This window comes from Arvicanthis niloticus, chromosome 23, assembly GCF_011762505.2.
Source record: "Arvicanthis niloticus isolate mArvNil1 chromosome 23, mArvNil1.pat.X, whole genome shotgun sequence".
NCBI lineage: Eukaryota > Metazoa > Chordata > Mammalia > Rodentia > Muridae > Arvicanthis > Arvicanthis niloticus.
This window is the reverse complement of record NC_133430.1, coordinates 32,638,766-32,663,818: the sequence shown is the minus strand read 5'-3', so window position 1 is coordinate 32,663,818 and position 25,053 is coordinate 32,638,766. Positions and strand designations below refer to the sequence as shown.

The 25,053-nt window shown below is 50.5% G+C and overlaps 1 protein-coding gene across 6 annotated transcripts in view; it reads left to right on the top strand.

Annotated features, from left to right (window-relative positions):
* Window positions 1–12,274: 12,274 nt before the first annotated feature.
* Window positions 12,275–25,053, top strand: part of Papln (papilin, proteoglycan like sulfated glycoprotein) — a 34,027-nt gene continuing 21,248 nt past the window's right edge. For 2 of the 6 annotated variants that reach the window (XM_076921720.1, XM_076921715.1), the window contains exons 1-10: window positions 12,275–12,353; window positions 15,162–15,224; window positions 19,405–19,520; window positions 20,780–20,840; window positions 21,065–21,167; window positions 23,083–23,213; window positions 23,695–23,818; window positions 24,199–24,279; window positions 24,366–24,538; window positions 24,638–24,761. In XM_076921720.1, coding sequence (XP_076777835.1) covers window positions 12,318–12,353; window positions 15,162–15,224; window positions 19,405–19,520; window positions 20,780–20,840; window positions 21,065–21,167; window positions 23,083–23,213; window positions 23,695–23,818; window positions 24,199–24,279; window positions 24,366–24,538; window positions 24,638–24,761 — 1,012 coding nt within the window. In that variant the 5' untranslated portion in view covers window positions 12,275–12,317. The other 4 variants (XM_076921719.1, XM_076921716.1, XM_076921718.1 and 1 more) reach the window with 4 other exon arrangements.

Sequence of the window (25,053 nt, the reverse complement as noted above, 5' to 3'; positions counted from 1 at the left end):
CTGCCTGGGGGCTTACAACCAGCCCCCAGTTCCAGGGCACACAAATGCCGCCTTCTGGCCTCCATGGGCACCAGGCACACGCATGGTATACAGACATATTTGCAGACAAAACACCCATACATGTTTTAAAAATATTTATTTATTTGTGTGTGTGTGTGTGTGTGTGTGTGTGTGAGTGCGCGCGGGGGGGGGGGGGGGGGCGGGGCACGGGCACATGCATGTGAACCTGGCCCAGCGTGCAGGGATCAAACTCGGGGATCTCAGCAGCAAGTGCTCTTGCCCACTGCTGAACCCAAACAGCCACGGACTTGGGGAGTTCAGCTGCGCCAGCTTGCAAATGATCCTCCCTGCTGGGCATGTGGACTGTTTCTATCCCCTCACAGAGGAGGGCAGGGGCCTCGAGCCAGCCACTCCCTACCGCTAGGGTCCACAGCTCTGCGCTAACAGCAGGGGCCTTGGGGAGGGGCTAGAGTATATAGGCCAGTGAAGATTAGGGAAGGGGGCTCCATCTCTGTGGTTGTGGGATAAAGACTTTCCAGTTTGGCTTGTGGGGTTGGGAGGAGCACCCCCACCCCCTTGAGTAAGTAACCCCTCACCTGTGTTCTGTAAGCAAGCACAATTTAACTCATTGGTTACTTAGAATAAACTTTGGTAGAATCGCATCTGTTTGTCTTCGGGATGAACAATAGGAGGTGTACATGTCTCCCCCAGGGAAGGAATTTTAGCAATATCCTCGGAGACTTGTGGTGCCCTCTCATCAGGACATGGGATCTCATGTGCCATAGGCTGGCCTTGAACTCTGTGTAGCCAGGGAAGACCTTGAATTCCACACCCTCCTGTTTTACTTCTCAAGCGATGGGATTGTCTAGATGTGTCCAGCATGCCTGGCTTGTCCTTGGTGTGCTCATATCACTGTGACCACAATACCTGACAGAAAGTACTGGAAGAACGATTTGAATTTGTATCAAAGTTTCAGTCCACCATGGTTGGAGGAAGGCATGGTAGAACAGTCATGGTACCAGGAGTATATGGCACTGGGGTTTCACATCATGGAAGACAAGGCTCCTTGTATCTCAGCAAACCAGTAAGCAAAAAGTTTACATAGGTCAGCCTTGTGAATCGACCAACTGCCAGATCTCTGGACCTTCCATTGGTAGACAGCTATTGTTGGACTAGCTGGACCACAGTCTATATAAGCCACTCTAATAAATCCCAGTTAGAAAGAGAGAAAGAAAGAAAGAAAGGAAGGAAGGAAGAAAGAAGATAGATAGATACTCATTCTGTTTCCTTCTGTTCCCCTGACTAATACTGACTTTGCCTTCACAGCTTCATGAATTGCTCATGGCGGCGCTTTCTTCAGGGAATCCAGTCCACTACAGTTTTGCTCTCCCAGGTCTTTCTTGAAAATCTGGGTGCAAAAATCCATGGCTCCATAATGCTTTCATTCTATATGCCTACAAAACCATACCACTGGGACCTGTGAGAAGGCTCAGAAGGTAAAAGTGCCTACTGCCAAGTCTGATGACCTTAGTTCAATCCCTGGGACCCTCATGGAGAAAAGAGGGCCCAATTCCTGCAAGCTGTCCTCTGATATGTACACACACACACACACACACACACACACATACACACACACACACACACACACACACACACACACATACACACATACACACACATACACACACACACACACCAATACCATATGTGTAATGCTCAGTTCTGCTACCACATAAAGAAATAGTCAAGAAGTAGTATATTCTAGTTAGTTCCTAGCCACTGCCCTGCCCCTTACAGTATATGCAATAAATTTCCCCATGCGTCTGAGTAAGAACTGCACCTGCTCTTTTTCTTTTCTTTTTTTTTTTAAAGAGAAAGCTTTTCAAATGAGTTTGAAGTTTTGTGTCCTGGAGCCAGGAGTCCTGGCAAATCCCTAAAATTCTCTCAAAGCCAATTTCCTGTTGTGTGTGAATGCTTTAAAAAAATATATTTGTTTATGGTTATGGAAAGATGGCTCACTGGTTAAGGACACTTGTTGCTCCCCCAGAGAACCTGAGTGCAAGACTTACCACCCACATAGTGGCCTACAATCATCTGTAACTTCTGCCCCAGAAGATCTGATTCCCTCTCTGTTCTCTGAGGATACCAGGCACACACGTGATACATAGACATACATTCAGACAAACTATTCATACAATATATATATTACACCAAGGCCGGCACTCTGGGCTCCACCACTAGTATGTGAAGATGATCGGCCTTTCTTTTGCTTCCCAATTTCCTGGCAGTGCTCCAGCATCCTGGTGGTGAGGAGGAGGGCTCCTTGCCCTGGTCCTTGGGACAGCAGACAAATCTGGCCAAATCTCCCCACTGGGAATTTGGCCAAGTCAGATGTTTCTGCAGCCCCTCCCGCTGCTTGCCCTCCCTTGTGGGTCTCTCTCCAGAGCATTTTTCTCACCATCCCGGCCCCTTCCACGACGGATCACTCTGCCCAAGCTTCTGCCTCTGCCTGGAGAGAGACCAAAGTTCTGATTCGTACTTTGATTTCCTTGAGGTTTGACATTCCTGGGTCTTCCCTACCCTACCTGGTCATTCTCAAAGCAAGGCCAGCTCTGTGTAGTGTCAGCTCTCAGGACCAGGAATCCGACAGATGATGTCCCCATCACTCTGAGGCCCTTGAGCTGTGGAGAGAGAACCACGGGAGAGCAAATGTACGCAAATCATGGTGGTGGGGGCGGGGGGGGGGGCAATGGCTCCTAGCCATCCAGCCACCTATTCCTGGGGGGTCTTGACCCCTAGGTGTAGGACACCCAACCTGGGCTCCTACGAGTCACTTAGAAACTGTTTGAAACAGTGGGGCAATGGGTGGGAGTCTACCAGAGGGGATTTCCACTACAGGGGATCGAAAGGCCATGTTTTGATTAAGAACAAACATTTACACCCTTGTTTACAAGGTTGTGCTATGGAGTGGCAGGCCTTATGTGTTTAAGGGACCCTTTGTTTACAATCAAGTACCCAAAGGACATTCCTCCCCAATGAGACGTCCCTGACATCTTGGGTTTGTCCTGGGCCAGTGTTACAATATTCAGTACAAGAAAGGGTCCACGGTGGGGCTCTTCAATGCTTCCCCCTCCTTCAGCTGAAGAGTCTCTTGCCCCAGGAAGTCAGAAACTATGGAGCAGTTACAATTAATATGTCCCAGTAGACCTGCCTGTGAGGCCAGGTGTCCCCATTTTACAGATAAGAACAATATTAGAAGATAAATATACAAGGGCGGGTTCATCCCACCCAGGGCCATCTGGCCCCGGGACCTCCCCAGACAGAAAGCCACTGGGTCATCTGCCTGGGTGGCATTATGGTTCTCCTCAGGACATTGTAGAATTAGATGTTTCTCAATTCTCTCACGACAATTGCTCTGGCAGAGGAAGGTAACAGAGCCTGGGGGTCTAGGACACAGTCCAAGGAGACAACTTCAGCTGGGAATTATCACTGGACTTTATTTCATAACATATGGGTTGTGCTGTTACCTTACTTGATAAAATGCACACATTATAAGCCTTCCCATCTTAACCAGAGTGTATATGCATGCATGCATGTGCATATGTATGTATATGTATGTGCACATGTGTGCATGTGTATGTGTGTGCATTTGCATGTGTGCATATATGTACTGTATGCATATTGCATGTGTACACATGTGTGTATATGTGTGCGTGTGCATGGGTGTGTTTTACTGGGGTCTGAGCTCAGAGCCTCGTGAGAGAGATGAGTACCGTACTGTCAAGCTGTGCCCCAGCCTGCTCTTTACTTTTCATTTTGAAACAGGATTCCCTAAGCCATTTATTACTAGTTAGGGTTTCTATTGTGGGGATAAAATATCATAGCCAAAAGCAACTTGGGGAGGAGAGGGTTTATTTCATCCTACAGCATGTAATCCACCATCCAAGGAAGTTAGGGTAGGGACCTGGAAGCAGGGACTCAGATCATTAAGCTTGGTGGCAAGTGCCTTTATCAGAGACATCTCAGTGGCCACTAGGTCTCAGGGTTTTATTGCTGTGAAGAGATGTCATGGCCAAGGCGACTCTTAAAAGGAAAACATATAATTGGGGCTGGCTTACAGTTTCAGAGGTTCAGTCCATTATCATCGTGGTGGGAAGCATGGCAGCATGCAGGCAGGCATGGTGCTGGACAAGGAATTGAGAATTCTGCACCTTGACGAGCAGGCAGCAGAAGATTGTGTGCCACACTGGGCACAGCTTGAGCATATAAGGCCTCAACGTCTGCCCCCATAGTGACACACTTCCTCCAACAATGCCAAGCCTCCTAACAGTGCCACCCTCTATGGGCCAAACATTCAAACACATGAGTCTTTGGGGGAGATTCCTATTCAAAGCACCACATCATCATCTGGCCTCCTCACAGATGTGTCCACTCTCCCATCCAGCCCCATAATAAATAAGTAAGTAAATACATATAATTATTAACTCCCACGGTAAAGTAAAAGAATTATAATCACCCATTGTAATAAAAGATCAACTTTAAACTTACAAACTATTTCTAGAATTTTCTATGTGAAGTTGTCAGATACTTATACAACACTTGACTGCTAGTGTCTGAAACTATGGAAAGAAAAAGCAGCTACCAGGGAGATAAATGCTGTGGAAATCCAGGCCTGAGAGCCAGTTTTATCTCATTAGTGTCAGCCCACACGCTACTCTGTAATGGCAGTTCATTACCATTCTGTGTGTCGTTATTATGGACTTCACGCGGCTTTATTATTTATTTATTTATTTATTTATTTATTTATTTATTTTTGGTTTTTCGAGACAGGGTTTCTCTGTGTAGTCCTGGCTGTCCTGGAACTCACTCTGTAGACCAGGCTGGCCTCGAACTCAGAAATCCACCTGCCTCTGCCCCCAGGCTTTATTATTTTTTAATAGTTTTCAGCTTTGTATATTTTGTAGGTTATTGTTTTAAGAAATGTTTAAGCTATGAGAATTATATATTTCCTTACTTAATCCTTTAGCCAAAAGACTAAAACTTTAAAGATTGAAAATAGGGTTGGGATATCGCTCATCGGTAGAATGTTTGCTTAGCAGTCACAACACCCGACTTGATTCCCAGCCTGGTATAATACTGGGCAAGGTGGGATACCTGCAACCCAGCACTCAGGAAGTAGAGTCAGGAGGATCAAGAAACCCAAAGTGTGTACTGCTCTTCCAGAGGACCTGAGTTCAGATCCCAGGTCCCATGTTGGGCAGCTCACAGCTGCCTATGACTCCGGCTTCAAGGGATCCAATGCTTTGTTCTGGCCTCTGTAGGCACTTGTTCTCACATGCTTGGTCACACACACACACACACACACACAATTTAAGAAAATAGTAAAAGAAAACTTTTTTTTTATTTAAAGGAAGTTCAAAGTCATCCTTGAATAGCAGTTCAAGGGCAGCCTGGAATATAGAGACCCTGTCTCAAAAATGAACACACAGGGGCTGTGGTGATGGGTGACTCAGATGCTAAGAGCGCTTGCTGCTTTTGCACAGAGGATCTTGGTTTGGTTCACAATACCCACATGGCAAGTCACAACTGTCCACCACCAGTGCCAGGACTTTCTGATGAACTCTGTGAGCACTGCATGACAAGGTACATACACATATGTACAGACACAACATATACACGTAACATAAAAATAAACACATCTTCAAAATGAACAAAATAAATAAACAACAAAGATTAAAAATAGTGGTTGAGGTGAAGTCAGTAGTAGAACAGTTATCTAGAATGCTCAGAGACCAAAGTTTGGCCTCCAGCTCTGCAAATAAATAAATTCATATATATATATATATATATGTATGTATATGAATAAACATACATATATTTATAGTAGGGTTCAAGATAACATGTTCCAATGACTCTAAAGTTTTTTCAAAAAATATTAGAAGTGAGACAGGAAGGAAGAAAGGAAGGAAGGAAGGAAGGAAGGAAGGAAGGAAGGAAAAAATACAACACCTTTGTGAATTTGGCAAAGCTGGGAGGCCATGAGCTCTGAGTTTCTAAAAATATTTAAAGTGGAAATTGTTTCCCACATGAGCCTGCTGACCATGACAGCTTGGTCTCAGTGCTCTGTGTAGTCCTGGCTTCTACCCTCATGATCCCACAGCTGGAAGGAGCTGAAGTTGGCGGATCCTGCCCAGCATGGCGAGGGCACAACGGACCTACAACCTGCAGAAACGACCAAGATGTGTAGAATCAAGGACAATCTGAGGGTGGAGGGTATGAAACAGAAGGAAAAGGCTGTTTTTTTTTTTTTTTTTAATATAAATTACATTTATTGTGTGTGTGTATGCACGTGTGTGCTCATGTATGTTTGCACACGTGTGGGGGTCAGAGCATGACTTGCAGGTCTCTCCTCCCACCACGTGAGTTCAGAGATTGGACTTGTGTGATCAGTGGTGGTTAGGGGCTTTATGGAAATTGGTTCCCCCTTCCTCTTTATCCTCCACATGAGGGTCCGGGGGCAAGTTGTTATTGAAGTCATAGCTCTGGGCATCCCAACAGGCTGTTACCTGTCTGAACAAAAAGCTCAAGGGGGAGCGAGGAAAGAAGAGTGAATCGATGTCACACTGGGAAAAGGACCCCATAAGGGAGTCTGTCCTCAGTGCTCTGAGAGGTTCAGGTTTAAAGAAAGGAAGAACCGGGAGGGGCAGCGGTGTCCATACTGGAACAGCCCCAGTCATAGCATAGCCGGCTGATCACGATCTTAGGCCTGCAAAACCATGCAAAGACATCCTTGCCACTTTAACTTCCAAGAGAAATTCCAGCACACAGCTTACTGCCATTGACAGCTGCTCTACTGTGAGGCTCCACTCTTCCTATAACTGTAGGCTTAGGACAGTGGCTGGACACCCTTGGACACCTTTCTGGGATGGCCAGTCTAGAAGAAGACACTATACAATCTAGCAGTAAGGGGCCAGCAACATGGCTCAGAGGGAAAGGTACTTGCTGCCAGGCCTGAAAACCTGAGTTCGATCTCTGGCCCAAGAATGGAGTCGTGTGAGAGGAATGCTGAGTGCTTGTGAGAAAATTCCAAGGAACCAAGACAAGAGTCTTGTGACCTCAGTTTCATCAAAAACAGAGAATGGCTCCTGGAATGTGCTTCCGTGCCTCTCCCAGGTGTAGCAGCTTGGAGTGAGTTTAATTCAGATTGTTCACTACAACTGGCTATTGTTGTTTGTTTATAGGCCTTCATGGAAAAGCATGTTTTTGTCACATTGGATCTGTCCTTGTGATTATACACAGCTTAAAGTCCTGAGATTTACTCAGATGATGGGTCTTAACCCTCAGGGTATAAATTGGCCGATGCTCTGAATAAAGTTGGCGATTTCGTGAGATTTTAGTCTGCTTTACTTTAGGCTCCGCTCTCCCAGGGCCAGCTGCCTCTAGAACATAAACAGGGGCCACATGGTAGAAGGATGGGGACAGATTCCTGAAAGCTGTCTCCTGACTGCCATCCGCATGCTGTGACACCTAGGTGATTTCATCTGCACACACATGATATTTTTTTTTAAAGTTGATAGTAAAGTGTCTCGGTTACACTTATCTGTGGGCTTTAGGCCTTAATGGGATGGAGTGAGCTACCTTGGACATCACTGGTATTGAGAGCGGTACTCCTTGAGTGACTTTGCATGCTCACTGGCTTCAGGAAGGAAGAATTGGACACAAAGCGAAGGAAGAGTGGCTAGGCTTCCCTCCTGCAGGTACAGATAGGTCAGTGTTTATCAAAAGCATTTTCTCAGTGTTTGTCATCTTGTCACTGAAGGAGGAACTTGCCTTGCCCACATCAACAGTCTGCCTGCCTCTCAGGGCTGAGTGTCTGATACCACCCCAGGCTACCAAGGGACCCTGGTGTTGCCAGGGAGAGGCCTGGTGTCAGTGTACAGGGCTTAGAATGGTGAGGTGGGCTTTATACTTTGTGCTGGAATCATTTCTTCTTTGGTATGCATATACAAGTGTTAGTGTACTTGTTTGTGCAGATGTGTGTGGAGGCCAGAGGTTGGCATCAAGCTCTCTTCCTCAGTTGCTCACCACCCATCTTCTGAGAAGGGCTCTCTCACTGAACCTGAGCTCTCTGCTTAGGCTAAACTGGCTGGTCAGTGCGCCCATCCCCCAGGATCCTGCAGTGCTGGAGTTTCAGGCCCAGGTTTGGGGTGAGGTGGGGCACTGGGGATTTGAACTTAGGTTCTCATACTTAAGCACTTACCCATTGAGACATCTCCCCAGTTCCCTCTTCTGGAATCTTTCTTGTGTGCATTTGTGTTTTGCCTGCATGGATGTCTGGGTGACAGCGTCAGATCTTGGAGTTACAGTCAGTTGTGAGACGCCATGTAGGAATCGAACCCGGGTTCTCTAGAGGAGCATTCAGTGCCTTTAACCACTGAATCGTCTTCCCAGCCTTGGAATCTTTTTTCTAAACAACTGCTTGTGCACCAGTTATCTCTGGTTTGAGCACTGTGCTTGCTAGGTCTTTGTGAGCCCAGTAGATCAGTTCTTGTCTATAAAAGTGATTGATTGGGAGAGGCCAGGCTTGCTTCTTGACTCTACTTTGCATAGGTTCTGCCTTCTTAGCACCAGAGGCCTCTACACAGCAGAGTAAGGATGCAGATCTGGGTGTGTGGTGGCGGCTGCAGCAAAGCCTTTGGTGCCAAGTCTCACGCCACTTTGTTGGTACCAAGAGGCCTGAAGGCAGAACTCAGGCTGACTCTGAGTCAGCGAGGGAATGCATGAAAGGTGTTTATAAAACGTGTGAAGAATAAGGATAATGAATCCCAGCAGCCCCTGCAGCACACCTGGCTTCAGTCAGTTGTTTGATTGGATTGATGATCTGACAGGTCGCAGCTTTCCTGTTTACTCAGCTGACACCTAGTCAGGATCAAAGAGAAGATCGTTGACAGATCCAACAGGCTGGGAAGTATTGAGTGGGAAGCATGAGGGGCTGGGGGTGACCGTGGAACAGGTGCATCCAGCATGCTGTAGTGACCCTTTTGTATGCTAGTGATCCCATCTCCCCTCTGTTACACTCGAGCCGAGACTGAATGTCTGCTGTGAACCGTGAACGATCTTGTCACTCTGAAGCCACGGTCGCCCCTTTGCTTTTTTTTTTTTTTTTTTTTTGGTTTTTTGAGACAGGGTTTTTCTATGTAGCCCTGGCTGTCCTGGAACTCACTCTGTAGACCAGGCTGGCCTCGAACTCAGAAATCCGCCTGCCTCTGCCTCCCAAGTGCTGGGATTAAAGGCGTGTGCCACCACCGCCCGGCGCCCCTTTGCTTCTTTACTTTCGTTTTTGTTTTTTTTTTTTTTTACTTAAGCATTTTTATGGTAATTCAGATAGAAAACATTTTTTTGCCATTTAAGGTTGGTTCCAGTCCTTGAAACTGTTGGAGTCTGCTTTATAGCAGTGAGCACGCTAACCCTTCGTGGAGGCGGGGCGGGGGCTGGGGGACGAGGTTAGTTACGTCCTCTGGGAAAGTCTTAGTGAAAAATAAGGAAGTGTTCTGTGCTGGTGTGCTGGCCAGTTTATGTCAACTTGACATAAGCTAGGGGCGACGGTGGCTTCAGAGTGAAAAGATCGTTCATGGTTCACAGCAGACGTTCAGTCTTGGCTCGAGTGTAACAGAGGGGAGACAGGATCACTAGCATACAAAAGGGTCCACTACAGGGTCCATCCAAGAGGAAGGAGCCTCACTTGAGAAAATGCCTTCAATAAGATCGTGATTCAGGCAATCCGGCTGGGCAATTTTTTAATTAGGGATTGATGGGGGAGGGCTAAGACCATTGTGGATGATGTCATCCCTGAGCTGGTGGTACTGGTCCTATAAAAAAGCAGGCTGAGCAAGCCATGGGGCTCAAGCCAGTAAGCCACACCCTCTATGGCCCCTGCATCAGCTCCTGCCTTCGGGTTCCTGCCCTGACTTCCTTTAATGTTGAACTGTGCCGTGGAAGCGTAAGTGTAAACCAGATAAACCCTGTCCTCCCTGAGTTGCTTTGCTCATGGTGCCTCATCACAGCAGTAGAAATCTAAGACAGAGATTGGTACCAAGAGAGTGAGGTATTAGGGGACAGCTCTGACCAAGTTGTTTGGGGGAGGATTGTGGAAGGACTTTGGAACTTTGGGTTAGAAAAGCCATTGAGTGTTCAAAGCTTGGTGAGCTGTCCTGTGGGAGCTTGGAAGAGAAGAATGTCGAGAGACATGCAGATTGTTGAGGCAGGCCTGGCTCATGACCTCACTTAAAGACTTATGAGGGCTGTTTGCTTTTTGAGTTAAGAGTCTGTGCTTCTAGTCAGCTGGGGATGAAGAGTCAGCTGTAATTAACAAGAGACCAGCATCACTGAAGTAAAATCAACCAAACTAAACTAACAAAAAAAGAAATCACCTGTGCTTTACTGGGGACAACTGATGCTGGCCAGTTGGAGCTGAGAGATGAGTGGTGACTAAGGTATCAGCACTGCTGAGGTGAAATCTTCTGGGAAGTGTTTCCTTAGGGTCAACACACACACACACACACACACACACACACTGTGTTAGTGGTGGCCAAGGCTGTGCCTCAGATCTTAGTCATGAGTCACCCATGTAGTTGTGGGGATCATGGAGGGCAGCTGAGGCTTGACACGGGTAGAGACTGGGAGAAGCCATTGGTGAGAATGCAGCCTCAATAAGAGTTGAAGACCCAGGACTGAAGTTGAGGCTCACTCAGAGTTGAGGCTTGGCACCATGAAGAGAGCTGGTGAGAGGCTATTAGTGAAAGTACAGCCCAGTTGCAGCAGAAGTCCGGGCATTCTGGGAACCTCAGTTGTCCAATAGCGACTGCCAGGGACAGGAGTAGGTACGGAGTAGAGCCAGCCTGAGCTTAGGAGACAAGCCCTGTGTTACGGCAAACCCTTCGGAGGACCCCAGAAAACCTTGAGTAAATGCCAGACATTGGGCACTGGGTTCTTTATACTGTCGGGAGTTGGTTTTATTTTGTTAAGGTTGTGGCTGAACCCTGGCTCTTCCTCTTGGAATAAGACAGTATTTGATTTATTTAATTTTTTATTTTACTGGAGCCTACTGTTGAGATACTTTGAACTTTTAAAGAGATTTTGGAGTTTTGCTTCAATTTTGGAAGAGACTGTGCAAACAACTCAAAGTAGGAAACATATATTCATTTTTTAGTGAATGTACGTTGCTCATTCTATACGGTGCCACTCCTAGGCAGGTGGTCCTGGGTTCTATAAGAAAGCAGACTGAGGCCGGGCGGCGGTGGCGCACGCCTTTAATCCCAGCGCTTGGGAGGCAGAGGCAGGCGGATTTCTGAGTTCGAGGCCAGCCTGGTCTACAGAGTGAGTTCCAGGACAGCCAGGGCTACACAGAGAAACCCTGTCTTGAAAAACCAAAAAAGAAGGAGGAGGAGAAGGAGGAGGAGAAGGAGGAGGAGAAGGAGGAGGAGGAGGAGGAGGAGGAGGAGGAGGAGGAGGAGGAGGAGGAGGAGGAGGAGGAGGAGAAGGGCTGCTCTTTAGCTGCCCCAGCCTCCCCTGTAGCTGTAGGAGGAACTTTTTCCTTCCATTTGACAGGGACCTTTGACCTACTTCAGGAAGGTCCTAGATGGGGGGGGGGGGGGGGGGGGGGGGGGGGGGGGGGGGGGGGGGGGGGCGAGGGGAGAGGGAGGGATGGTGATTTTGAATGAAGAAACATTTTCCTTTTCTAGGGAGGTTCTGAGTCACTTCGCTGCCTTTGCTGCCTGCCAAGCTTTATTTTTACCCAAGAATCCCCATGTCCCTGGGGCCCTGAAACCAGGTCTCTGACCCCCTCCTGCACTGGGAAGTATACAGAGCTTCCTGCTTCCCTCAATCCGCTCTGAACACCAGCCCAGCTTTGAAGAAGGTGGAAATCCCTGTTGGAAACTGCCCTGTCTAAACCCAGAGAAGTGACCATGTCAGGGTCAAGTAAGGAGCCCCAGCTTCTGTGACTTCCACAAACCCAGGACCAGGGCCTTTTTCTAGGGATGGATATACCCTAAGTTTTTCTATAAAGGAATAGCTGGCAAGGAAATGTCTTGATTTTGTGTGTGTGGGGGGTGGTGGTGGCGTAAAAGCAGGAAGGAAATTAAATTTGCCACAAGTAGAAGTGGTAAGAACCTACCCCCTTGATGCTATCCCTCGATGAATCCCAGGGCTGTGGTTACGGTGGTTGGTGGTTACGCAGGCCTTACCCAGCCTCAACTCACAGCTGAGTCACACAGATAATGTGATGCTCCATTAGACCTGCAGCTGCTAGAATCAGGATGGAGCGAGTCGGGAGGCTTCAAAAGCTGGAAAGGGTCGGCATAAATTCAAAGTGATGGTGAAATATCTCTCTCTCCCCCTCTCCCTCTCCCTCTTCCTCCTCCCTCCCCCTCCCCTCTCTCCCCTCCCCCTCTCTCCCCCTCCCCCTCTCTCTCTCTCCCCTTCCCCTCTCCCTCCCCCTCTCTCCCTCTCCCCCCCCCCTCCCCCTCTCCGGCTCTCTCTCTCCCCCACCCTCTCTCTCCCTCCCCTAGACGTCTGTCTGTGAATGTGAAGTCACTGTGGCCAAAGTATAGAATTCAGAAGGTGGCTGGACACGCAGGTGTGTCGGTGTGAGATCGGTGTAGTGAGGAGGGGTTTTGGCAAAGATCTGGAGGGCTTGGGCCAGCGGAAGTGGGACTGAAAAGGTGGCTGGCTCAGACCCAAAACCCAGAGCCCACAGGTTTAAGAATAAGCAAAGCCTTGGCAGGAACCCAAAAAAAAGGAAGCATGGTACAATGCTGGGCACCCGGGGCCTCTCGGTGGGGGCACTGTGCTCCTTCAGGGATTGGAGGTGGGTGTCGGCAGACTGGGTGGGGGAAGATGGGGCGGGGAGGAAACCAGCCAGCCGCGGGGAAAGAAAGTCCAACCTCCCCTGGCTGTCGTCGGTCCCTGCGAGATTGACCCAGGCTGGGCACCGATAGGGCAGCTCCCGGGCTTCTCGAGACAGGTAGGAAGGTAAGCGAGCGCCTCGGGCAGGGCACGCCCCGGGCATCTGTAGGCATCTGCCTCCCCTGGCTCGGGTAGGTAGTGGTGGCATGGAAGTGAGAGATCACGGGAGATCCGGCTGTGCGGTGGCTGCGTGAGCACTGAGGAGGGTCTCAGCTCCGCATCTGGAGCCCGGGGTGCGGAGTGGCGGGTAATCAGGTCCCCAGCAATCCCGCTGCTCTTTCACTGGAACAGCAAACCCCGCTTCCCCTGCTTACTGCCCGGGTGAAGCCTGCAGACCTAGCGCACCTCCTGGGGATTTTTCCCGCCACAGCCAGCACCTGCCAGGCACTGAGGGCCCATGTGGGAACCGCCCCTCAGTGCCCCTGGGGTCACATGGCGCCACCTCAGGGCAGGGACACGAGGTTTGGAAGAGTCTTCCTGACTCCGGTGGCCTTGAGTTGAAAGAAGGAACTTTGTCAAGCTTTCCGGACTTTGGAATCGCAGGCACCAGGTCGCAGGCCTGGGCAGCGTCTGCAGCAGTGAGTGAAGTCTTCAGTCCTTTCTTCAGTCTCCCTCTGGTCAAGCTCACCATCAGAGCTAGCTCATCCGGCTAGTCTGGCAGGGAAACCTCGCCCATCTCCCAGTCCCGACATCAGTCAGTCCTTGATCTGCTTCCACCAGCATCCCCACATCCCCTCAAGTGTGCACTAGACTCCCTTCCAACCTCCTCCCCAGGAGTCTGTGATAAAAGGATGACTAAATGACTTGCTGTTTGTGGCAAGTTAACCAGGGCTTACATCCATTCGTATGCTAGTGTAAACTTTGCTGAACGTGGCTTTTGAACGCTGTTTTTCCATATCTATAAAATGACTGCAAGTTGTTTTATTGTAAAAGAATTCAGAACATCAGTAGAATTGCAGATTTTAATATTAACATACCTGCCAGCGCTTGTTTAATGCTCTGTACTGAACTGCACGCTGCTTACGTGTCTCTGATACAGAAACATGTGCACACACGCGAGCACATCCCCACACCCCGCACTACGAAGATACCTAATGTGCGCATGCTCATAAAACTACCATGACCGCACATGTGCACGCCCTGCACACAACTCTGGGTTCAAGGGTGCGCACGCTCCTTAGGAAAACTGAAGGAAGAGTTCCTGTGCAGGCAAGGGTTGGCTTTTGTTTGGTTTTAAAACAGGAAGTGTGTGTGTGTGTGTGTGTGTGTGTGTGTGAGAGAGAGAGAGAGAGAGAGAGAGAGAGAGAGAGAGAGAGAGAGAATGGGTACTGGGGATCCAAACCAGGATCTCAGCATAGTTAAGCATGAACTCTACCACAAGATTTGCACTTAAATTTTAAAAGCAGTTGAATTTGGACTGAGCAGTTTTGCCCAAACTGGCCTTTAACTCCTGGGCACTAGTGGTCTTCTAGTGGGTGGATACTCAGCATCCCAGTAGCTGGGACTATTTGTGGGCGTGGGGGCTGGGAAGATGCCTCTGTCGGTGAACTGCTTGCTGTGCAAGCATTCAGACCAGCAGCATGCTCTGTAACCCCAGCCCAGGGCGGGAGGAGAGAAGAGGCGGGTCCCTTCTACCCATTGGCCAGCCAGCCTAGTAGAAAAAGCTGAGCTGCAAGTTCAAAGACAGACACTGTCTCAAAAAATAGGTGAGCAGGGCAGCTGAGGAAGACACCCATGATCAACCTCTGGTCTTCACATCCACGCACACACCACACACACACACACACACACACACACACACAACTACACACCACACATTTACTTTGGGTAATGAAAACTGACTGGAAATCTATTTTTATTGTCTTTAAAGGGGATGAAATGGCCTTTTAAATTCTCCCTGAGCTGAACAGTCTGGTTACTTTGATTGCAAACTCAGTTCTATAACAACATAGCAGGGTTTTTAGTCACCCTTTTCCCCTCGGAATTCCCAAACTGTTCCTGGGCTTCTGCCTGCTGTCAGGCAGTCCTCTTCCTCCTGACTGAGTTGCCTGGCAGTGTTGTTTAGTGATCATTGTGGTGCTGCCAGCAAACCTGGCGGGTCTCCATGAGAGGACCATGCTACTCACATAGGAAGACTGACCACTTTGGGTAGCCGTGATGTCCCCTCTGGCTCTAACCAGTGGCTTCTCCTGCAGACAGAGATGCAGCTGTTCCTTCTCCTATTCCTGCTGCTGATGGCCTCTACTCCAGGGTCCTGGGTGAGTGCAGCCCTGTCAGGGCCTGGGAGGTTCCTTCAGGAGAGATGGGGGAGGGGCAGTGCCGGGAAGACTTGGTGAGAAGAATTGAGCCTACAGCTCCCCAGCTCCTTCACAAACAAGCAGGCACCGTGGAGGTCTGACTGGAGTGCTTAGATTCCTAACTAGACACAGGGCAGTTTGCAGGAAACAATGTCTGAAGATGATGGGTACAGTCCACTGGGCCCTGGTTAATGCCACAGAACCATGACTTCTTCTCTTTAAAGAGAAAAGGCCCAGCCTGGCAGTGGTGGCACACACCTTTAATCCCAGCACTTGGGAGGCAGAGGCAGGCAGATTTCTGAGTTTGAGGCCAGCCTGGTCTACAGAGTGAGTTCCAGGACAGCCAGGACTACACAGAGAAACCCTGTCTCGAAAAACCAAAAAAAAAAAAAAAAAAAAGAAAAGAAAGAAAGAAAGAAAAAAGAGAAAAGACCCAGAGATGTACTTCTGGGACCAGCCTACTTTGGTCTGGTCTGCCTGAAGGAAACAGCTGGAATGTTCCCCTCTCTGAGGTTCAGTAGGTGGCCACTAGGTCCATGTGTTTCTTGGACAGTTGAAATGTATGCAACCAAGGAGCTTTTGATGTTGCTTTGAGCTTAATTCGAATCTAGCTGTGGCTATCAGGTCAGAGCAAACCTAGAGGGTGGACTCCAGAAACTGAGTGTTGATCAGGTCTCTGTTTTCATGAGGGAAGCCCAAGGAACAAGACTCCTTGGAGTCATAAGGCTAGATTGGAACCCTTTGGGGGGACAGGGCAACTACAGAGCTGGGTGCTGAGCAGAAGAGAGAACACAGGGATGCCAGGTCTCATTCTACCCTGAAAATCTCCCCACAAGGGAGACCACAGTCTTGCCCATCCCCCAGGAAGACCCAAATGAGAGAGGAAAGTCTCAAAGGGCTAAGACTGCTATCCTGGGAAGGAGAGGGGGCATGCTGCCTTTACAGTAACATGGGTGGAGACAAGAAGGGCAGGAGGGAGTGGGTGCCAGTGGTAGGCACTAGGGAGCCCCCCAAAAGCTCATACCCTGACATATAGGCCTGTCAGGCAGTTGGTGGGCTGCAGCTCCGCTTCCTCGTGTCCTTCTGACGTGCCACCTGTGCCAGCCTATAGCCTTCACTCCCTAGCTCCTGCTCTGAGATCCTTCAGCACAGGCTGACAAGAGCCTGGGTGGAGGGGTCTCTATGTCAGCATCAAATCCCCAGGATGAAATCCCAGAGCCACTCCAGAACAGCCGCTCCACTCACATCCACTCTCTAAGCCTGGGCTGTGGGCGATCTAATGTCCACACCATAAGTTGTCACCCAGATAAATCAATGATTGGGAAGCACGCTGGATTCTATGAGGTCCCTTCTCCCATGTACGGGACGCATGTGGCCTTCTGCTTCACCCTCTCCTCCCTTCTCCTCAGCATGAAAGGCCTAGGTTGGGTTCTTTCCCTGTCCTCTGGTAGAGAGGTATGATCCAGGCTCAGTGCTCAGTGACCTCTAACTGGTGGCAAGATCCACCGCGGGGTCCTGATCACCCTAGGGTCCCTGTCAGGGTTGACTAATCATCTTAACACAATGACTGGACAGATGATTAAAGTGAGGCTGGAAATCCCTTCGCCTGCCCTGTCATCTCTGTCTCCTTCCCACACTCATCCTGGTGCCCAGCAGGCAGCTCCTGAGCTGGGACCTGGAGCTAGCAGAAGGGTGGGGAAACGGAGAGCGGCATGAGACAGGCAGGGACAGGCCCAGAACAGGGTTGGGCACACCAGCTCCTGGCTTCGTATCACCACTCAGCTTGAGGTGTAGATAATTACAGAGAATGAAACGTGCTCCTGCCAATAGTGACCCGATGTGTGTGGAAAAGTGCAAGGGGCATGGTTCAGCTTTGTACCAATCAGGGTTCACACATATGCCAGTAGGAGGCCTGTACCTTAGAGGTGCTGGTCTCAGGAAGCAAGGAATGCCTTTATAGGGCACCTGGCAGAAGTGGGGACCTCTAGGGAGCCCTAAGTTCAGACCACTCCCCTACCTGGAAGATAACCTAAAATGTCTTCATGGCCAGAGATGTGGACGCAGGAGTTGGTCCTATCTTGCCTCCAGAAGAGTTAGGTTTCTGGGGGCGGTTGCACCAAGAGACCTAGACAAATATCCAAATAGACCCCGGTCAGGGCCAGCAGTAGCTAGGCATGTGAGGGCCACATCCTAGTACTTACCACATGACAGCAGGGCTTGAGGGTCACACAGGCTAGAATCTCAGTCTGGAGAGTCACCCTTATGTCTACAACACAGTAATCCCCCCACTTTAAAATAGAAACTCGAGCCGAATAAAACCAGCTTGCACTTGAGTGCCAGGATACCCAAGCACTTTGGTTCACTGGTTCGGAAAGCCTGGAGGTTCAGTTCTGGCTGGAACTGAAGGAGCCGATTTACAATGAGAGGCAAGACCTTTGGTCTGGCTGGCCCCTGCTTGGCTTTGTGTGGTTAGCAAGTTTAGTGCGGTTTGCTCTGCTTCCGAACTGTGGTCTATAAAAACAAGAATAATGAGGTCCTGGGTGTTGGCCATCAGCAAACTTTCCCCCATTCACCTCAGGTTGGTGAGCTGTGAGCTCCCCATTGGGGAAGGACTTGTTTCTCTTTGTCCACACTTGGACTCCTTCTAAATACTGGGAGTTAGACTTCCTAAAGGATCCTATGATGTCACTTCAAATTAACTCCCCCTTCAGCACACGGGACATGTTTACAGCGTATCCCCTGCCTCCCCTTGTTTAGTTGCTTAGAATCCAGTGTCTCATTCGGCTGCCTGCTCCCCAAGGCAGGAGGGGACACAGCCGTAGGACAAGCGCTTGGGCCTACAGTGTGTGGTGCCTTGACCTTCCTGCTGTCCCTCTGCGTCACTCTCCCTGGGAGCTATGAGGCTTCAACAAGAGAATGTGTGTACCACGTGGCCATGTGATTCTGGCTGCAAGGTGTCACATCCAGTATGACACTTTCATTGTGTACTTTCAAGAAGGCAGATTAGATCTATCTCATAGAAACACTCAGGGCCCAGAAGTTCATGGCTGTTTCATTTCACAAAGTCCCCACAGTTTGAGGCCTAAGCTTATTCCCAAGTCAGTGTCCAGTCTAAAGGGCCGATCCCACTCTGGCCATCACATGGAGTTTTCCAGAGGAAAGGAGAGTGGGAGGAAGGGGAGGACTAATGCCCACTCCCTCTCCGGAGGACTCCAGAGCGGCGACCAACACTTGCATTTGTCTGCTACTGACTAGACTTAGGGGGTGGCCCAGTAAGCTACAGGAAGCAAGGGGAATGCATACTGGGGTGTCCCCAGGAATACTGTTGTCTCCCCCAACCCCCAACCCACAGAGGACAAAATTAAAGTTCCTAGTTTAATAGACAAGAACTGTAGAAGTTTCTGGAAGTCAGTTCACTCACACCTAGAGCAGAAGAGGCTCAACCAGAAGGGGCTTGGGTGGTTTTCTCCAGGGGATCTTACTGAAGTTCTGTCGTGTCTTGGGGTTACTCTCCGAACAGATAGAGCCCCCACCTACCTGAGGACCTGCCATGATCTGTCCCACCCTTATAGGTCTCTCTGTAAAGGGACAGGTCTGCTGATCCTCAAGCTCCATTCAAGGGACACCAAGCCAGGCTCTGAATTTGCCATAGTCAGGAGAGAAAGCCTCTTCTGTACCACATCTGGCAAACAGTAGACACCCAGAACATGTGGCTACCTTGCCAGACAAGTAGACCACAGTGAAGTAAGATGACAGGCCCAAAGTAATGCATCAAGGTACCCTTGTCCTAGGTCCCACCCCCCACAACCCTTTTTAAAGAGGATCCCTTCTTCCACATTACAGTGTCCTCCAGGCCTCCTGAAACTGCAGGCTCTTCCCAGCCGACTGAGCCTAGTCACACGTAGGCTGGCTCTCCCTCCCACTACTTAAGACAGCAGGTTAAGTTTGCAATGAACATTTAGGACTACCCAGTGGCGCTTCTGTGTCCTAACCCCCGCACTACTGGAAGTCTCTAGGCTCTTTGAACTGGTTGGAAAGCATCTTTAGTAAAGGGTCCTCTGTCGGGCTCTAGGCGAGGGGCGGCGGCAGTGGTGGTGGTGAGTCACAGGTGGGTCACAGGCGGAGCACGTTTTTTTCACAGGCTCGAAATGTGAGGCGCCAGAGTGACACCTGGGGCGCCTGGGGCGAATGGAGCCCCTGCAGCCGGACCTGTGGAGGAGGCATCAGCTTCCGGGAGCGCCCCTGCTACTCCCAGAGGTAGGGAGGGAAGGTCTAGAGCCTGGCAGCCCTTTAAAAGAAGCCAAATGAGGAATGTCTGGCTGCTGGGCGGGAGCCTGACATCAGGGCCATTACGTGGCAGATTCACTGTGGTAGAGTGACAGAGCATACAGGAAAGCAAGTATTTCCCGTGTACTCACTCCGGATTCCAACTTAGACTAGACTGAGAGGAGCTGGGCTCGGTCTACTTCTTCTGCCTTAAGCCTGTGGCACCCGATGCGCCCGCTGGTGGGTGGTGGTCGTGGTGGGCGGGAGGGGGTGTAGGAGCGGTGGGGGGGCGTTGGAAGGCTTCATTTGCAGAATTAATGAACAGCGGCCCTCCCTGGCTCCTAGTTGCTGAGGTTTCTTTGCCCTCAGCTGTTTTGTCAAATGCAGAGGACCCTCTCCTGACAAATGTTGAGAATTTACTATGTGCATTGTGCTGTGACGGGCACAAGGAGGAGGTCAGATACGAAAGCAAGGTCATGGGGCGCCTCCTACTGGCGTTTTTGTGAACTGGTGGGAGTTCTTGAGAACTTGTGGGAGTGTGGCACATGACTGTCATCTCAGCACTAGGACAGTGGAGTCAGGATAGTGAAATGTTCACGGTCCTCCTCACCTACAGAGTCAGCCTGGGACTTAGTCTCACAAAACATACATGCATGCATGCATGCATACATACATACATACATACATACATACCTAGCCGGACAGTGGTGCCGCACGCCTTTAATCCCAGCACTTGGGAGGCAGAGGCAGGTAGATCTCTGAGTTTGAGGCCAGCCTGGTCTACGGAATAAGTTCCAGGGCAGCCAGGGCCACACAGAGAAACCTTACCTTGAAAAACCAAAACCCAAAACCCCAAACAAAACAAAAAATGTCAACTATCCCCCCAAACCAACCAACCAACCAACCCTAAAAACCAAAACAACCCCCCCCCCCAGAACTTCTAACATACTGGATTATTTATTACCAAGTTGCAGATTGACCCCACAGGTAGAGGTGGCGTATGTGAAGTTCAAGGACCTTGTGACTGGGAGTCAGGTCAAGGGTAGGGACAGTCAGCCTAAGGACTATAAAACATGGTCCGGTTACACCCATCCAAGGGATTGAGTCCTAGTGCAACGCACCCCCCAGCCCCAATTGCCTTGGACTCTGTCTGGTCCAGCCTTGCCCATCAAGGCGCCTCGCAGAGAGACCAGGAGAGCCCAAGAACGGGTGGGGGACGTTGGGGTCTTCCCGATGCTCTCGCTCTGCAGGAGAGATGGAGGCGCCAGCTGTGTGGGCCCGGCGCGCAGCCATCGCACCTGCCACACCGAGGTAAAGCCTGCGTACCCCTCCCTGCTCCCCCACTCCTCCTCTCTCACCCCATCCTCACGCCCTGCCTTCCACCTGCCAGGCACTGAGGGAGAGCAAGAGGCCTCTCCTGGGACAAGGGTGGGTGGGACAGAAGCGAGGACCCCAGGGCTCCAGGACACGGAGGATGGATAGGGGAGGACCTTAACCTCCCCAGTGCCTACGCTGACACCCATGTTCTCGTGCAGAGCTGCCCAGATGGCGTGCGGGACTTCCGGGCCGAGCAGTGCGCGGAGTACGATGGCACCGACTTCCAGGGTCGCCGCTACCGGTGGCTGCCCTACTACGCAGGTGAGCAGCGCCGCCCCTCAAAGGTGCCTTGCCACTTAGACAAGGACCTGATCCTTATTGTGCTCACTGCAACTCAGTAGCAAGGGTCTTTCCAGCCCTTTCTCCTCAATACGCATTTTAAAAAGCAAAGCTCTGGTGTGTCTGTCTCCAATCCGGCCTTATTCAGTTCGGAAGCCTTAACCCTTATGCCCCAGAGGCTTGGAATGAGGGGCCACCTGGAGGCGTGGTGCTGCTTGGAGCCAACAGTGCCAAAATGCTGGAAAGAGCTTGATCCAGCTATACCCCATCTACCCAGACCCATCTAGTGGTCTGAGAAACACTAGCTAGGGTTCAGGAAAAGAACACCAGTGGGGCCGGGCAGTGGTGGCGCACGCCTTTAATTCCAGAACTTGGAAGTTGAGTTCCAGGACAGCCAGGACTACACAGAGAAACCCTGTCTTGAAAAACAAAACAAAACAACAACAACAACAAAAAAAAAACAAACCCCCCCCCAAAAAAAAAGAAAAAGAAAGAAAGAAAGAAAGAAAGAAAGAAAGAAAGAACACCAGTGGGTATGCATCTGAATCGTTTTGGAATAGGTTCGGTTCCTATCACCCATGTCAGGTAGGATACGGCCATCTAAATCCAGTTCCAAGGAATTGGATACTCTCTTCTGGTCTCCCACCCTCAGATCCTCAGATGGCATTCTCTCTCTCTCTCTCTCTCTCTCTCTCTCTCTCTCTCTCTCTCTCACACACACACACACACACACACACACACAATGATTGATGATGGTAATAATATGGGGATAGGGCTGGAAAGATGGGTCAGTAGTTAAGTGCTCTTCACTTACAGAGGACTTGAGTTAGCCTTCCACCACCAGTGTCAGGTGGCCAGCTCTAGGGGACCCTATACCCTCTTCTGGCCTCCGTGGCACCTGCATTCACATGTACACACATGCACACATGTAGATAGTTAATCTTTATTTTTATCTTAAAATATCATAGTGGTTGACTGCTTTGCAGTGGGCACGATTCTGATCTTGCTAGAACTTTGGGGCTATTTAAGGTTGTTCTTAGTTATATAAGGAATTACGGGCCAGCCTGGTTTGTGATTTGGGGGAGGGGAGCACATGCAGGGTCTCACTATATAGCTCTGGTTGTCCTGGAACCAGGTTGGCTTCCAAGTCAGAGATCCCCCCGCCCCCTTGCCTCTGCCAGCTGGTGCTGGAATTAAAGGTGTGTGCCACCATGCCCAGCCTTTATGGCTGGCCTCCAGTGGAGACCTCGCCTCAAAATAAAATGGCAAAAAATGGAGTTTTACTCTTTGTAAAGATTGCCCTTTGACTTGGTTCCCCCAAGACACACATACATTCACAGAGAATATCCCTTTTCCCTGGGAGAGAGGGCAGGAGTCTGTGCTGCTTGGGAAGGGCTCTCCTGTCAAGAGTGCTCTTCTGGCTGCTTCTGCAGCTGCCACAACCGCCAATGCCTCCCTTGGGCGTTCTCACAAGGCCTTGTGCTGGGATCAGTGTCCCACCCTCTTGCCCATCCAGCCCCCAACATATGTTCAGGCATTAGTTTCTTTTAGTTGCTGTGGTAAAACACCCTGAAAGGAAGCTTGTCAAAGGAGTTTATCCGGGCTTGTGATTCCAGGAGAGAGTCTGTAGTGGCTCATGGTGACTGGTGTGGGAATCCGGTTGATGATATTTCAACCACACACAATAAGAGAACTCAAGCCAGAAGTGAGGCCAGGGGGCTGTAAACTTTGAAAGCCCACACCCAGTGATGTACACCACCCCTCAACATTCTGCAACCTCCCCAGACAGCATCACTAACTGGGGACCAAGTGTTTAAATACATGAGCCTGTAAGAGACAGTTTTTATTCAAACCAGTTTGGTGCCAAGATGCCAGGTCTCTCTTCTTGCCCACCCAGCCCCTAATAAGTGTGAGCTGAACTGCATTCCCAAGGGGCAGAACTTCTACTATAAGCACAAGGATGCTGTGGTGGACGGGACCCCCTGTGAGCCTGGCCAGAGGGACATCTGTGTGGATGGCGTCTGCCGAGTGAGTTATGCCCCTTCCCAGCTGGCCGAGGGGACTATTATGGGTGGTGACTTCCAGCATCAGCAGGACCAAGTGGCTGTTGGGAGCTTAGTGGCTTCTTACATCACTAGCTCCCAGAATACAACGTAGTCATCACAGATGTCCTCTGACCACTTCAACTTTGCCCTTGAGAACACTAACCTTATTAAAGAAACTCTCTGGATGTCTCAGCTCTCTCTGTCCTGTCAGCCTGGGCTCACCGTTCTCTGAGGAAAGAAGGAAATCGGCCCTCTGGCCTGCCCAAGCCCATATTTAAGGAGTTCCATCCAAAATGGGAGAGGCACGACCTCTAAAGAGTGGCAGGGAGTGGTTAGCAGGAGCCAGGATGGGTCTGAGCCATTCCAGTGCCCCGCTGTACCGCCTGAGGCATTTGGAATCGTGCATGCCTCTCCTGTTCTATCCCACCTTACCCTCACTTCCCTCCCCCTCCCCTTCCCCATAGATCGTTGGCTGTGATCACAAGCTAGACTCAACCAAGCAGGAGGACAAGTGTCTACAGTGCGGGGGCGATGGCTCATCCTGCTACCCAGTCACAGGAACCTTTGATACCAATGATCTCAGCAGAGGTGGGGTCGCACAGGGGTCTCTGCAGGGGTCTGTTGCCCGCCCACCTTGGCTTGCCTGTCACCTTCTCTGACCAAGGCTTGAGGCCAAGTAACCCTCGCAGCACTCAGTGGGTCTGGTTCAGGTCGCGTGCCCTACACAGGATCCTTTTCCTCATGAGCCCACCTTGGTTGGGACCTTCGCCCATGTGTGCGGTCTCATCTCACACGGTTGATGCCTGGATGCCGCCCTCATCCTGCCCCACCTCGTCCTATGTTTCTTCTCTCTCCCAAGCTGTCCTGGTGCCCAGAGCCTACTCCCACCCTTTACCAAAATCACTCTCCCCCAAAAAAGTCCCACCAAGAGCAAGCCAGCACCCTCTCCCGGATCTTGTTCCAATCAGGTTACAACCAAATCTTCATCATTCCTGCTGGGGCCACTAGTATTCGCATCGAGGAAGCTGCTGCCAGCAGGAATTTCCTGGGTGAGAGATGGTTTGGAGCTGGGCAGCCTAGGGCGCAAAGGGGCAACTTGCTGTCCCACATCCCCTGACAGGCTGCCTTCCCACAGCCGTGAAGAGCATCCGTGGCGAGTACTATCTCAATGGGCACTGGACCATTGAGGCAGCCCAGGCTCTTCCGGTGGCCAGCACGGTCCTACAATATGAACGAGGTGTGGAAGGGGACCTGGCTCCTGAGAGGATCCAGGCCCGGGGCCCTACCTCGGAGCCCCTGGTCATCGAGGTGAGTGGGTCACAGACGGAAGTTCCCTGGACAGGTGGGCTGGCTGCCAGGGCTACCGTGGGCCAGGCAGGGGGACTTCATCGAAGACACTCTCTGCAGCTCATCAGCCAGGAGTCCAACCCCGGAGTACACTACGAGTACTACCTGCCCGTGAATGAACCCGGCCGAAGTTTCAGCTGGAGCCATGGCTCCTGGGGTGGCTGCAGCGCCGAGTGCGGTGGAGGTGAACACTGGGGTCCGGGGGAGGACAAATAGATGACACAGGCTGGCAAGTACCCTGTCGTCAGGTACTCCACTGCTGGGGAGGGGCATCTCCACATAAGGAAAAAGTTAGGTGTCCCCATGAAGAGCTGCAGCTTTTACTAGGTTGGGGATGGCCTCCTAGGAGAAGTGGCACACTGGGGATCTGTCACTCTCACTTAGGATTCTTTGAGCCTCAGTTTCTTCCTCTGTAGGCTGAGGATGATGGTGGTACCTGTCAGAGAGGGACACATGGGACTCAACCAGGGTGAGCT